Here is a 14,849-nt window from a genome sequence, read left to right on the forward strand (position 1 = left end):
ATTGCATATATTAGTGTTCAGACAACTTAGGCAGCTGTTTTATTCAAACTCTGCAGTGCACTTCATTGCTAAGGGAACTCATTTCATCTTCTCATTACTTGAACACATTACCTCCACCTCCATCCAAGTTGCGTAAATTCTGTGCTTTTTGAGTCTGTGTGATGCTGTCACTGGAAATATTATATGAAGCAACAAGTTATCATTTTCTGTTTGTGATCACAGCTGTGTAAACTCACTCGAAATATGGCATTTTTAGAGTGATCTTTAAGTGGCATGATTATAGTGATACCTAACACTTGCAGTTGGGAGGCACACACTCAGGAATTTGGATTAAATTTCTTTGCCTTTCCAAAAATCAGTTCTGTTGGGTGACTTCATAAGCATCCCCAAATGGGTGTGACACGTGCTGTATGAGAGACTAAGACTTGACTATAAGAACAAATACCCTGCATTATATTTGTGCACATACAATAAACGCATACACTTTTTAGCCCTTTATTTATCTGTAGTTAAGCACTGGGTGGGGGGCGGATTTCACTCAATTCAGGAACTCACTTTTTTTTTTTGCGGTACGTGGGCCTCTCACTGTCGTGGCCACTCCCGTTGCGGAGCACAGGCTCTGGACGCGCAGGCTCAGCGGCCATGGCTCATGGGCCCAGCCGCTCCGCGGCATGTGGGATCTTCCCGGACCGGGGCATGAACCCGCTCTCAACCACTGCGCCACCAGGGAAGCCCTAAGAACTCACTTTTTAGCTTGGGTGTTTCATTTCTCATGAAGAACACTGCACTGTAGTAATACGATATGGAGGCACTAGGAAACTTGCAGATACTAAAGTCATGAATCTAAAACTTGCTTTAATAGAAAAAGTTCCCTTTGGGTAGTACCCACGTCTTCTGCAGTTCTTTTTGCATTGGTATTGTGTGATTGGAAATTCCCTAATTCATATAACTTTGCCTCTTTACTACAGGGGACAGCAGTTTGCTCAGCAGATACAGCAGCAGAATCCTGAACTTATAGAGCAACTTAGAAATCACATCCGGAGCAGGTCATTCAGCAGCAGTACTGAAGAACATTCCTGACTTGACCAGGGGCCCTAGCCCAGAATGCAAATGGCGATGGCTCTGAAATGTTTGCTGTAGATAGTGGCCAAAACAAAAACAAACCTAAAAAATAAATCTGTCTAGACAATAGGTTTATCACAAACAGACTTGAACATAACATGATTCCTTTGTAAACGAGTGATCATCAGTAACCTTGTTAAGTGCCAGTATAGCACTTAACTGGACAGGGTTCCATTTTCAAATCTTCATCATATTTGTATACTAGATTTAATAGCAGAGTATATTTATTGAACAGTAAGGCTGTTTACTGGTGAATTCTCTAGCACCAAATTCCTGTAGGCAAACTTTTTGAAAGGGGAGATGACTAAGAGGAAAGGTTTCTCACGCTGATTTAGGGGAAATATACTTGCCACTGAGCAACATCTCTAGAGAGAAGAAATTCGTTACTGGGTTTAGCTTTGATAGTGCAATCAGTAATGAATAGATGATATGATATGGACCAGTACTATCTTTAATACTGCTTGTTCTGTTGGGTGATGAAATCTTAAGAGTTGGTGGAAAGCAGTATTCAGTGTTGTTTAGAAAAGCAAAAAATAGATGCTGTGAATGTATAGAAAGTGAATGTAGGGTGCTCAGGTTTTTTGCGTAGCTCTTAACTAATCTTGCCTACAGTTTGGTATTGATAACATTAGCATGGCCACTTATGCTAAGTACATAATAAAATACATTTAGAAACCCTTAATGATACTGGTTAGGTCAGTTGTGTAACTGTTCAGTTTAATTAGCACAATTTCCCCAGTGGTGACCTTACCATGGAAACTCTCAAATATATCTACATTTAAATAAACCAATGGCTTGGCCCTTAAGGATTTTCTAGGTGGCATTTAATTATGTGCCTGTAAACACTGATTTTTTTAAACTCAGTAATTATTTGATGGGTTATAAAAAGCATCTATCACTATCACTGCTTGTTCATGTTAATCCTCTGCTATAATTTGGCTTGGCATGTCGCTTTTATGCTTAACCTTAATTTGATGTAGCTTAAACGTAACAGGGGACTTGAAATATTTTATTGAAATTAGAATACATATTAGTGGAGAGACGTGGCACTAAGTATTAGTGGAATGGCTTTAACTATAGTGATGGATGAGACTGTTCTAATTCCAACTGGAATTTCTTTGGTTTGTTATTATGAAATTGGTAAGGTTGGCGGACACATAAATTTCACAAGTGTTGTGAGAGAAAACTGAAATAGAAAGTAATATAAAATTAAATCAGTAATACCGATGATGATCAGGGCTTTACTAATAACTGTTCTCCTCAAAAGGCTAATTACTTGGTATTTTGAAGTTTAAAAGCCAACTTTCCCTTTTTTTCCTTTGTGAGATTAGAACAGTGGTTCTATAATTTCACTGTAAGAGTCACCTGGGGATTTGTTAAAAATGCAGATTCAGGGGCACACTTTTCAATTTTTATTTAGTAGGTCCTGTAATGAGGTCTGGGAATCACCATTTCAAATAGCACACCAAGTGGTTCTGATGTAGGTCCAAAGGACTCTTAATTTAATGCAACACTAGGTTAGAGATTTCTCTCTTTTAGGCCAGCAGACACCTAACTGCCTGGGTTCAGGCTACAAGGAAGAGCTACATGAACCTACGGTTCTGGTCAGAGCAGAGTGGGACTTAAATCTAAGCTAAGCCTTCTGAATTAACTCTCCTATATTGCATCTAAATCAACTTAATTTTTCATGAAGTTAAATTCAGATCCTGGTGTTCAAATGTTACACAGAATGAAGTACTAACTAATCATAGGAAAGTGATGACTGTGAAAAAAAAAAGCAAAGTTGATCCTTAATTAAAAATCAATCACTCTTGGGAATTCCCTGGCAGTCCAGTGGTTAAGCCTCGGTGCTTTCACTGCTGAGGGCCCAGGTTCAAATCCCTGGTCAGGGTATTAAGATCCCACAAGCTGTGAGGCATGGCCAAAAAAACCCCCAAAAACACTCTTATCCAGTGTTGAGTAAGAAAAGGTTCCTAGCATAACTATCTTGAGCATATTAAAAATGCTTTCAAATAAGTAAAATTGGTAAGCCTCTAACTGACTAGGAAAATAGAGAAAATATGAATCAACAGTATCAGAAGTGAAAGAGGGGATATCACTGCTGACCCTGTAGACATTAAAAAGATTATTAGAAAATACTATGACCAACTTTACATCCATGTATTTAACAACTTAGATGAAACAGACAAATTCCTTGTAAGATGCAAACTACCAAAGCTCACTGAAGAAATAAAGATATCCTCCAGAAAAGAAAGATACAGGCCCAGTTTCAATGGTGAATTCTACCAAACACTTAATACCAATTCTACACAATCTCTTCCAGAACACAGAAGAGGAGACACTTCCCAACTCATTTTATTTCACCATTACTTTGATACCAAAATTGAAGACATTATAAGAAAAAACAGTTTAAAACAAATGTTTTGATTTACTAATATCTGTAGTTAAGGTAGCCATTCTTTTTACATGAAGTAATGCGAATTGGTGTATTCCATTTCATCCTTCTAGTTTGTTTCTCTTCTAATATACCATCCATAACAAATTAAACCTAGATAATCTGTCCACTTACCTGGATTTCCATTCTATTCAAGCCATTTTTGCTTTTTAAGTACTTTCATCACTTTGGAATTGCTGCATTGCATGCTATTGCAAGAAGGTTTTGTGTAGCTGTATCATATTAGCTACTCTTAAAATGATAAACAGTGCTCCAAAAGTTATTTTGCTTGTCTGAAACAAGAGAGCATTAAAGTAAATCTTTATATACATTCTACTTAGGAATAACTGACTTCCATTAACCACTTTTCATTATAGTAGCTGTAGCTGTTATGCTATGTAAAATTTACAATGTCCTTTTTACGCAAATGACATTTCCACTTAATGTACCAAATTGTTTAGCTAATTTTTATAACATGGTTTAAACAGATCCTTTCTAAGATGACATTTTCTAACCTTTACTTAAAGGAGGAACATTATGTGTCTAGGTATTGCTTATAAAAGGAGTCTTTGTAATTATAAGTCAAATTATATAGCATATTCCAAGTGACCATTGTATGTTACTTTTAAAATTTGAAACAGAAGGTTCAGTCATGAGAAGATGCTTGAAAAGTTATCACAGTACCCAGTGCAGTGGCTATAAAGTCTTATTTCATCATTTAATCAATTGTACTCATTTTGGAGGAAACACAGACTTCAATTTTATACTGCTTGCACTTTATTTTGCACAGACATTTCATTGATTACCTCTCCAATTTAAGGGCAAATCTCATTCTGAATATAGCTTTCATTTTGGACCAAACAGTTTGTCATGGCAATAAATAATTATGCATTTAAGAAAAAACAACTTTTGTATTTGACTTTATGCACTCTTTACATGTAAGCAATTATATATACATCCATGAATTTCAACTTAGCAAAATAAGTTTTATTTAACAGTATTAGCTTTTGTTTTCAAAATATTGAAACTTTTATTACATTCATGTTGTAAAGTTGTTTATAGTCTTAACTTTCTCATTGTTTTGTATATGGCATAAGTAAATTAGTGTGATTACATGCAGAGATAGAAAGTTTTGTAATAATACATGATGTAGAGTTCAAAAGCAAATATCAGAAGCTGGAAATCCTTTAATCCTTATGAAAATAAGTGGCTTATTTTTCAATGGGGAAGAAAAAACAGGACTTTTTTGGCTTAGAATTAGAAAATTATCAGACTTCTTAGTTAACAATCAACAATTTAAGAAATAAAACCAATTCTGATCTGCTGTTAGTAACTGAAACTTAGACGTGTGTGTTTGTATGTACACACAAACACAGATACCAATACGATAATTTTGAAAACAACTAGAAAAACTCATATTGTGTTAGCAAATACAAGATTACATGAGGACCACCCCGGTTATTTTAAACTTTTTTTATTGACTGAGGGAAAAAACGGGGGTTAACGGAAATACTTCTAAGTTAAGTATGATAAGAATTCTAAAATTTTAAGAAACAACTGTATCTTCTAGATTGAGATCAGCAAACTACGGCCCGCAGACCAAATCCGGCCAGCTGTCTGTTTTTTGTAAACGCTGCCGTGCAGTGTTTGCCTACTGGCTGCTTTTGCACTACAACAGCAGAGTTGAGCATTTTCAATACAAACCACATGGACTGCAAGATCTAAAATATGTAGTATCTGGCCCTTTACATGAAAAGTGTGCTGACCATTATTCAAGATACCTGCTAGGGACAAATGGCCTCAAATATAGAGCTTTTGGAGAACAAAGTCCAATGGTCATTTAAAATGAAACAAAATAGCATATGTGTGGAAAGTATACAAATGTTCATCTAGACTGTAACTCACAAGATAAAATCAGTAGATGGTTCTTTTCAAAACAAATATTTTAACTGTTTTACAGGAAAGAAATTTAAATAATATATACTTATTTTTACTGTTGACTTGATCATTTTACAAAAGTGACAAAAATACAGAAGGTCTGGGAAACTCAATGACAAGCATAACACTGGAAATTTTCTTCAGCTTTCCACTTTAATGGCCGAAGATACCACGCAGACTTGTGCGATGTCATCATATTCATATGTTCTCTTTAAGAACGTGTCTGTTAGTCTTAAGCCGGAGACACTCTATTGAGAGAAACATATAGACCTAAGTTTTCATTCATTGGTAATGACCAGAGAAAGAATGGATATAATAAATGACTATGGATTAATAGCCCCCAAATACCGAAATTATTGAAAAGAGAGCATACTTGCAGTCCCTGTACTGAAGACAGTAGAGTGAGGGCAAGGCAGAGAGAGGAACTTGGATGGAGCTTTCCAAGCTGTCTTCCTGAAATGCCACACCAGTGGATAGAACTGGTATTGCACATTTCCAAAACGAGATCCATCGTCCTTTCACTGCTGGAGGAATCAGAAAAACAAATAAATCTTGTTCCTTTCACAAAGAGGTACTGCAATATTTCATCCACTATTGTGGGTGAATTTCTTTTCTGGGTGTCCAACAGAAAACCAGGAACAAATGAAAAGCTATCATATTTTTATGTCACTTAAGGTAGAATCAGGAAAATGAAAGGAGATGGTGTCTTCTGGGATTTACAGTGACACTGAGACTAATCTGCCTGTCTGGATGTAGGCTTTCTGGTTCTGTTATTGAACACTGGCTCCCTGGTGCTGATCTGTTAACAGTTTGGCCATTTCTCTGGAAGACTTCCAGACATCTGTGTCTAATCTTGTTGCTATGCATCCTTCCTATTTCTGTAGGGCACTCTACAGGAAAGAAAAAGATAAACTGAGTCTGGTCCAGTGCTTTTTCTATTTAATCTATGTTCCTTTACCATGCAGATAACATAGAAAATGGCAAGATTTGTAAGTAAAACTATTCAGATGTTCAATTAACACGAAAAGACTACCTCTGCTTATAATTGATACCACCAGTTCAACTTAAACTTAAGCTAAAAAAAAAACTTTTAATGAAAGTATGCACATTGTTTTTAAAATCAAAACCAAAACCAAAAGGCTCATAATGAAAACGGTCTGCTACTCTACCACCATTCATGACTTGCTTTCAACTCTTTAAAGCTAAGTTTTTCTCCTTGGAGTTGTCTCCACATTTTAAATACTTATTTAATTTTAAACTCAAACAATTTTTAGACATGTTGATTTAATGATATTTAGCTTTTATATGTCTCCATCTCCCGCCCCCGCCAAATTTGAAATGTTCACTGTGTGCCACAGACCAGTTTAGGTGCAATGCATGAATTTTCTCGTTACGTTTCACAAAACTCCGGTAAGTGTATGTTGTGTGTATGTGTCTGTGTGTGTTGGGGAAGTCGAACTTCCATTTTCATAGATGAGGAAACTGAATAAGAAACAAGTGCTTTTTAGAAAACTTACTTGAATCGCCAAAAGGTAAAGTGAATACCCAAATAAACTTCTTTATTACAGCACTTTGTCATTTGGTCAATAACTGATTTGTTATAACTCAAAAATGCAAAACAAACCAAAAATCCAAAAGCACACCCTATATGCACAGGGTCTTTATCCTGTGTGTGTTGTCTACTGAGCTCCTATGATGTGGCAGGCACTGCATTTATAATGCTGGGTAGGACATGATCCCTTTTCTTGAATTACTCACAATTCAGTAAGGAAGAGACTAATGATTATAGCAATATATTAATACCACGAAAAAACTATATTACAATTTGCTATGACAGAGCAAAGGATTGATTGTGCACGGGAGGGTCTAGGAAGCTTCACGGGAAGTAGGTATTTTTGTAATTCTGAAGGATGAACACTTCTTATCTCCCTAATATAAAGTTGTAAGGGATATAGAATTAAAAAGGATTATACATTTGGACTAAGGATAGGATTCATCATTGCAATATTATCAAAATGCCCCAATTAATAATACATACCAAGTAGTAATACAAGTAGTAGAAAAGTGATAGGACTGGGATTTAATCCTAGGTTTTTCTGGCTTCAAAGCCCTGTGCTCTTTGCTTCACAATAGCTAGATTATACTCTATTATCAAAGCCCTGTTTTCCAATCTATGGTTATCCCCTATATTAAATTCATAACCACTTCTAACTTTCTTAATACTTAAGATACAGGTCAGGTATAAGTATGGCTCAGAAAAATTTATCTTATTACAGTAAATCTATAATGTATTATTCCATAAGAAACTGCTAGTTCATGTTTTAGTAATCTGAAGTGTGTAAATGAGGATAAGAACATGGACTTTGAAGTCAAATATACCCGCTTTCAGATTCTGATCCCATCTTTTCTAGCTCTCTGAGGGTGAATAAGCCACATCCTCTGAATTGGCTTTCTCTTGCAAAGAATGTGAATAATTAATACCTACCTCATAGGTACGGAAACAAAATACAAAAAATGCCTAATACAGTAGGACCTCTAAAATATGTAATATACAGCTACCAGATGAAGAACTTTACAGTATTCAATGTCAACGTCAGAGAAGACTATATGGCAAGAGGAAACTTACAAGGAGGTAGCATATTTAAAAGATTTAAAAATTCTCTCAAGTAGGTAAGGAAGAAAGGACATCCATCCACAAATACTGGCATTACCTGCAGTTTGTTATTTTACAAGTAATATGAAAAGGTTCTTCTAGGTTTACAGTATCTGGGATTGCCTCCAAAGACAACCTAACATCTCCATAACCTGGAGCCTAGGAGAAAAAGCAATACAGTTAACATACATCTATTACAAAACCTTTCCATTTTAGTGAGGGTACCACAGTCATTCTAACTTCTTTTGCTGCTACTGCCTACAGCATAGCACTACAGACCTCGACTGTTTTTGTTATAATTACTCCATGTTTAGTAGAGTTAAAATGAATCTCACAGGTAAATAGTAAAGGAATTTCAGGGGGTCTGATCTTAAAGGGATACTTTCCAAAGATACTGTAGCTTATACATACGTAACTCTTCATAGGTAAAACAGGAAAAGGAAGGTCACTGAAATGATCCAAGAAGAAAATCATGTCTGTTCACAAGACACACTGGCAGGGACAGACAACAGAATCAACATGCCATGGCAGGATGATAGCTAATGGCTATATTTAAAAATAGGCCCAGTGATAATCTCTTTTTTTTCAATTTTTACCTCAAACAGTAAAAGAAAAGTAAATTTTAGAATATATCACAGTAGGTGATATTCAGTATAAACAGATGATTCTGTAGTATATTCTCACTAGCACAAGAAAAAGAAGGCTGGTAGCTTATCCATACTCTCGGAGTAGAAATTAGGTAAAATATCCAACCTATGTTTACAAGATAATTTGAGTGGGACTCACCTGAGTTTCAGATGACCCACATTTTAAATATCTTTAAAAAAGGTATGAACTGAGTAGATAAATGTAGTATAAGTCCAAGAGTTCCAAGACATTGCAAGAAAAGAAAACTTTAATATAGTGGAAGTCAGTTAACGGTGAGGACAAATTACCACAGGAGGAAACAACTGATACGCAGTTATTTTAATTTGGTAAAGTAAAAAACCATGTATAATGCATAAATTAACATTTGAAAATTTCCCATTCATATCAATACCAATTTTCTACCTAGATATCAGTGAAATTATTAGTCTTTTATTCTCCAGTAATATCAATGTCTTTTATAGTGCTCTGATTTTTAGTGACAAACCTAGGAAAATTTAAGTTGTTCTAACTATCTGCGCACCACACACCAAAACCCCCATCAGTGTTTTTTCTAGACTCACCATTCTTTGAAGTTGGCTGGTCTGTAATCTTCCCCTTTCACCTAGATTTGTTTTCCATACTATATCCAATTTTCCAATTACCGTTACTCCCTTAATGATGCCTGCTTTTTCTGCAAACTCCTTCTTGGGTTTTAGGCAGTACAAGTACTGGCGTGTATCCATTGGCTGCAGATATGCTCTTGACCCAAATGTAGTTACGCTGTGGGGTGGAGACAGAGATGGAAAAAATTCTCTAGAACCTTTTAGAAGAAAAACCATAGCTGTGATTGTTCCTTTGGACAGAAACTGAATGATTTACCACCCAAAGATCCAGAATACAACAGGTCGGTGGTTGCAACACAATGAAAAGGACTTGTACTGAGAGGACTTATTTTTCTTTATTTTTTTTCAGTTGATATGGAAAATCTTGAGATTCTTTATAATATAATGCAATATATTACCCGAAGCATTGGATATACATTGATTAACTGAAAAATAGCAATAGAAATCAGAACCTTAAGTATCCTGTCTCTTCTCTAAAATTATGAAAGCAAATAGTTTAGAATAAAAAGAAACATACCATTCTAAACTAATGATTTTTCAAAATTAATTAAAAGATCAGGAAAATAGTGGAAAATTATTGTTTTCCTCTGTGGGGGTATGAGAGGCTATGAACTTTACCGTAAGCCCCATAATAAGTAAAAGTAAATTTTTCATTCTTGATTATTAAAATCAGGTACTTTCTCCAGCTATTACCTTCTTATCCATATTAATATCAACCCTACATTTATTTATTCTTCTTTTTCTATATTACCTATAAAGATGTGTATTTCATTTTCATGAAAAATTAAATCATCTATTCCTATCCTCACTCCTTTTGATGTTAAGAGAATACTCCTTAAAACTCACTGCTTACTCTTACCCCTTCTAACTTCTCCATCATTTCTTACAATGCCTCAGTTTTATCATTTGCAGGATAAGGATGAAATGTTCCATATTTATCTCACTGAATTGTTATAAAAATTTAAAAGAATAAGTGCTTCAAGTACAAATGGTTAGGATCTTATTTTCATGTGAAGGGAGGGCTGAACAGGTGGACCGTCGATTTTTAGGGCAGTGAAACTTTTATATCCTACAGTCAGGATGGCTACGTGTCACCACATTTGTCAAAACCCACAGAATGCACAACACAAAAAGTGAACCCTAATGTAAACCATGGACTTCAGTTAATAATAAGTATCAGTATTAGTTCATCGACTGTAAAAAATGTGCCACACTGGGGGGCTTCCCTGGTTGCGCAGTGGTTGAGAGTCCACCTGCCGATGCAGGGGACGTGGGTTCGTGCCCTGGTTCGGGAAGATCCCACATGCCGCGGAGCGTCTGGGCCCGTGAGCCATGGCTGCTGAGCCTGCGAGTCCGGAGCCTGTGCTCCGCAACGGGAGAGGCCACAACAGTGAGAGGCCCGCATACCGCAAAAAAAGGAAAAAAAAAAAAAAAAAAAGGTCCACATTAAACAAGATGTAAATAACAGGGGATCCTGTAAGTGGGGAGGAGGGCATGTGGGAATGCTGTGCTTTCTGGTCAATTTTTCTGTGAATTTAAAACTTCTCTAATAAAATAATGTCTATCCCTTAAAAAAAATTTTAAACCACCCGAGAGTAACAGTGTTAGAAAAGTTCATATCTTTCAAAATAAAAGCAAACACTTCATAATCCATATTTACCATTCTCCAGCTTGGTTGACTGAATTTAATTCTGCTACATTGTACATTATAGATGGCTCCAGTGAAACTTTCTCCATAAACATGGGTGAGGTTGTAATGTTCTGAATCTGGGCTTCAAGAAATACTTCATCAGTCTGAAAATATGAAAGAAAAATCCACCAAAGTATGCTGGTGTTTAAAGTACTTTACCACCACAACAATATCTGATTTATATGAAGAAAAAACATTAACCACAAATGTGATTAGTTCATGCCTGCAAATCAAAGTTATCATAATTAATGCAAGAAAAGAAACTGTCCTCCTAACATAATTCACAGGGGCAAAGTCAAGTGTTAGTCAACTGGTAAGTTGTCAAACAATGGATGGGGGATAACTATAATATTTTTTGTATTGATATCCAAAAACGCTTAACTGGAATTTCATTTACATATATTTTAAATTTTCTGGTAAGTCATTAAAATGTGAAAATGCAATTTAGTATAATGAATTTACCTGTGCACCTATCATTTCAGAGATGTGTTTAGATAATTAGGTCTTTGTTATAATATTCCAGCATAATTTATTAATTTCAATTTTCATGTTACTTCAATTTAGATAGTATAGCAAATAATCTATTTTATAATCTTATAAGAATTTAACTTTTTAATTAAAGCTTTTTTAAAAGTAGTCATTAGTGATTTCTTGGTTCATTGAAAATGTATATTTAGAGCAAAAATATATGTGAATTGTACTTGAAATCTTTAAGTTTTTAAATCAAACAAAAGGTATTTTGTGGTCTTAGTGAAAACTGGTGCTATACAGCAGTATTTCAGTCAATGGGTAACTTACATATGTACTTTTACATAATATTTTAAATTCCCTAATTATTTATGTTAAACATTCTTCTTTTTATGCTATTTGGTTATTTTGGGGGGTATATATTGGAGGATAACAGAAAACTTGGCTCATTTTTGATAAAAACCTATACATAAAATGGTATACTAAGGATATTCTAGAATTATTTTATTCAGAAGTTTCATAGTAATATATATACAGAAATAAAATAAACTATGACCAAAAATTTTTGGCACTTATGAGTTTTTTTAACACTAAATCCAGGAAAGTAGAAATCATTTGCAAAAATATAGTGATGAAGTTATAATTTAATGTATTATTATCTAAAACAAAAGATTCTTTAGTCCTTGGCACATGTGCTCTAATGAAAATAGAAATACGATTTATCAGTTTAAAAGAAGTACCCATTCAAAGGCATTATTCTGTTACTTTTTCTCAAAAAAAAATATCCCATCGATCCATTGCTTTAAAAAAAATAACCATAGACCCACATTTCAAATTTAAAAATGCAATTTCTGCATAAGTTTAGAAGAGCTTAGATAAAATGAAAGAAAAACAAGCTGCATAATGGAAAATTAAGCTAGTTTGAACAGTTAGCATGAAATAACTTGACATTTAAAAAATTAAGATAAGAATTCAGTGCTAAGGCAGTTGATGTTTTTATCATGTATATATTGTGTTATAAGCAAATGCTGCTCATATTAAATAGAAATTTGAAAATATGGTTTTAGTCAACGTGGGAAAATTTAATTTTCTTCTGTTTACTGTTGTCAAAGGGCCACCTTTACCTGACCCAGACTTAAAACTAAAACCACTGCTCACTTGAAGATGAATTTCAACTACACAGTTTACTCAAAGAATTGAAGTATAGTAGGATATTTTATATTAAGAGGTTGAAAATCCTGAGGCTATTTTAAACAAGGTTAACATGCCTCTTTTTAAAAACAGCTACAGGAAACACACTAAAAATAAGAATATAATTGTTTCAATATGCCAATTTAATCTTTGATGTATTTTTTCCCATAGAATAAGATGATCAATATAAAAAGTACAAATTATATACATATTTTTGAAGTCACGTAAGTATATTCACAACTAACTTTGTTTTTCCACTATGTTTTATAAAGAGAGATTAATTAGGCAGAGTCAAAAAGTGGTAAGTAAGAAAAGCATATAAATTTATAATAAAAAATCAAATTACCACAGAACTGAGGTCACTCTAATGGAAAAATAAAAAAGAAAAATTAGAAAAATCAGATTAAATGTTAAAGAAAAAGAATAACTAACTTTAAAATAAAATGCATTTCTGCATTTTTTTTAATTTACTAAACAAGACAGCATTAGTAAAACAAGGAAGTAAACAGAAAGTAATACAAAGAAATATGACAAATCATTCTTCTAAAAAGGTGAAACTGCTAAGGTTAAATGAATAGAGAAGAACACTATAGGTGAATACTTAAACAGGAGCAAATATTCAAGGGCATATCTTGGGGGAGAGAGGTATATTCCATGCGTTTCTAGTTCTATAAATTCTTTACTCACTTTGTAACTTCTTCATAGATTACTTAGGTTGGGTATATACTATCTGCCACATTCAGAATAGATGTACACTGTATAGCTTCTCTTAAATTTATCTAATAATGGAATCATTTTTTCAAGGAGGATCTTGAGTGATTACAGTTCCACTGATCACACTTCAGGGAATGCTGGGCTAGACCACTTCAGACAACTGAGAGTTAACAGATTTCACAGTTTGTCTTTTTTTCACATATATATTGCTAAAGCTACTTATTTACCAAGGGCCATCTCAAATGTCAGCTCTTTCATCAAACACATAGCTGGAAATCTTTTTCACCTATGTTCCCAGAGAATAAGTACACTTATGATCGGGGTGGGCGGGGATGCTTACACTGTATTTATGTCATGTCAGTCTCCTTCACTAGATCTAAGTACCGTGAGGACTGGGAAGATGTTCAGTTTATATTTATTTCTCTTCAGTACCTGGCATGGAGCTGTGACCAAAGGTTTGACACCTAGCTTCTAATGTCACCAATTTTTTTTTTTTTTTACAAGGCTTTCTTATATTAGAAGACTACAACAAAGTTTCTCACAAAACTTGTTTTCCTTTAGGTGATTCACACAGTATTAGAATTTTTAGAAGCAGCATAAAAAACATGTTTGAGACAAATGTGGGGCTAATAACAGTTGTCATGTAAGGACTATGGCATAGTGTAATAAAAATAAACTACTGATATCAGTGTGGTTAACTAACTCCTACAATTTACCTGAATTTCCTAGATGGAGTCCATAGAATCTGCTTCATGTTACAGGCAGAACAGTATTTGTTTGCCTAATAGGTAATACCAAATATCTTAGAGAGATCCTAAATGCTATTTGTTCACTCCTCATTTTTAAAAAAATGTCTATTTTCAAAAGTTCAGAATTTTACTAAAATTTTTTAGCTGAAGTTTGTTGGCTAAGTTTAGACTAAAAATTACGTCTATACTTAATATTAACTGAAAAAGCAAACAAAATTGTTACTATGATTATAAAAACAGAATATTATATATAAATGAGTAAAGACTGAAAGAGAATATGGGTTAATGAAGAACCAATTACTTTTTAGTGTGGTGGACTTGTGGGTTTTTTCCTTTCTTTTTGGGGAGTATATTACTTTTATGTTATTTATGGAATAACTAGCAATTTAAAAAACAATTTGCAACTCACTCTGAATATTGGTGTGATAAAACTACTTGACAAGTATCTTAATGTACCACCATACTTCAACAAAGAAAACCTGAAATAGTTTAATATGTGCCTTCCTATATGTGCCTTTAAACATCTAGTTATCTCCTTGATAAGACTGTATCCTTGCATCAAATATGTATACTCTTCACTACATACTGTACGTTCCACTTGTATTTCCAACTCGGCTTGGAATGCCTTCACTGCTCTGAC

At 34.3% G+C, this 14,849-nt stretch overlaps 2 protein-coding genes across 5 annotated transcripts in view; one reads left to right on the forward strand and one right to left on the reverse strand.

Annotated features, from left to right (window-relative positions):
* The window catches only part of SGTB (small glutamine rich tetratricopeptide repeat co-chaperone beta), a 46,897-nt gene extending 43,981 nt beyond the window's left edge, over positions 1-2,916 (forward strand). Inside the window, exon 11 of the mRNA XM_024753073.1 lies at positions 969-2,916. Coding sequence (XP_024608841.1) covers positions 969-1,080 — 112 coding nt within the window. The 3' untranslated portion in view covers positions 1,081-2,916. The remainder of the gene's footprint in view (positions 1-968) is intronic.
* Positions 2,917-4,310: 1,394 nt separating this feature from the next.
* Positions 4,311-14,849, reverse strand: part of TRAPPC13 (trafficking protein particle complex subunit 13) — a 34,880-nt gene continuing 24,341 nt past the window's right edge. The window contains exons 8-13 of one of the 4 annotated variants that reach the window (XM_024753068.1): positions 13,093-13,110; positions 11,058-11,191; positions 9,356-9,554; positions 8,206-8,306; positions 5,868-6,018; positions 4,311-5,742 (exon numbers count right to left, since the gene is read on the reverse strand). In XM_024753068.1, the coding sequence (XP_024608836.1) occupies positions 5,635-5,742; positions 5,868-6,018; positions 8,206-8,306; positions 9,356-9,554; positions 11,058-11,191; positions 13,093-13,110 (711 nt within the window). In that variant the 3' untranslated portion in view covers positions 4,311-5,634. The remainder of the gene's footprint in view (positions 5,743-5,867; positions 6,019-8,205; positions 8,307-9,355; positions 9,555-11,057; positions 11,192-13,092; positions 13,111-14,849) is intronic. The other 3 variants (XM_024753069.1, XM_024753070.1, XM_024753071.1) reach the window with 3 other exon arrangements.

The sequence above is a fragment of the Neophocaena asiaeorientalis genome, unplaced genomic scaffold (assembly GCF_003031525.2).
Source record: "Neophocaena asiaeorientalis asiaeorientalis breed wild unplaced genomic scaffold, Neophocaena_asiaeorientalis_V1.1 scaffold399, whole genome shotgun sequence".
NCBI classification, from domain to species: Eukaryota; Metazoa; Chordata; class Mammalia; order Artiodactyla; family Phocoenidae; genus Neophocaena; species Neophocaena asiaeorientalis.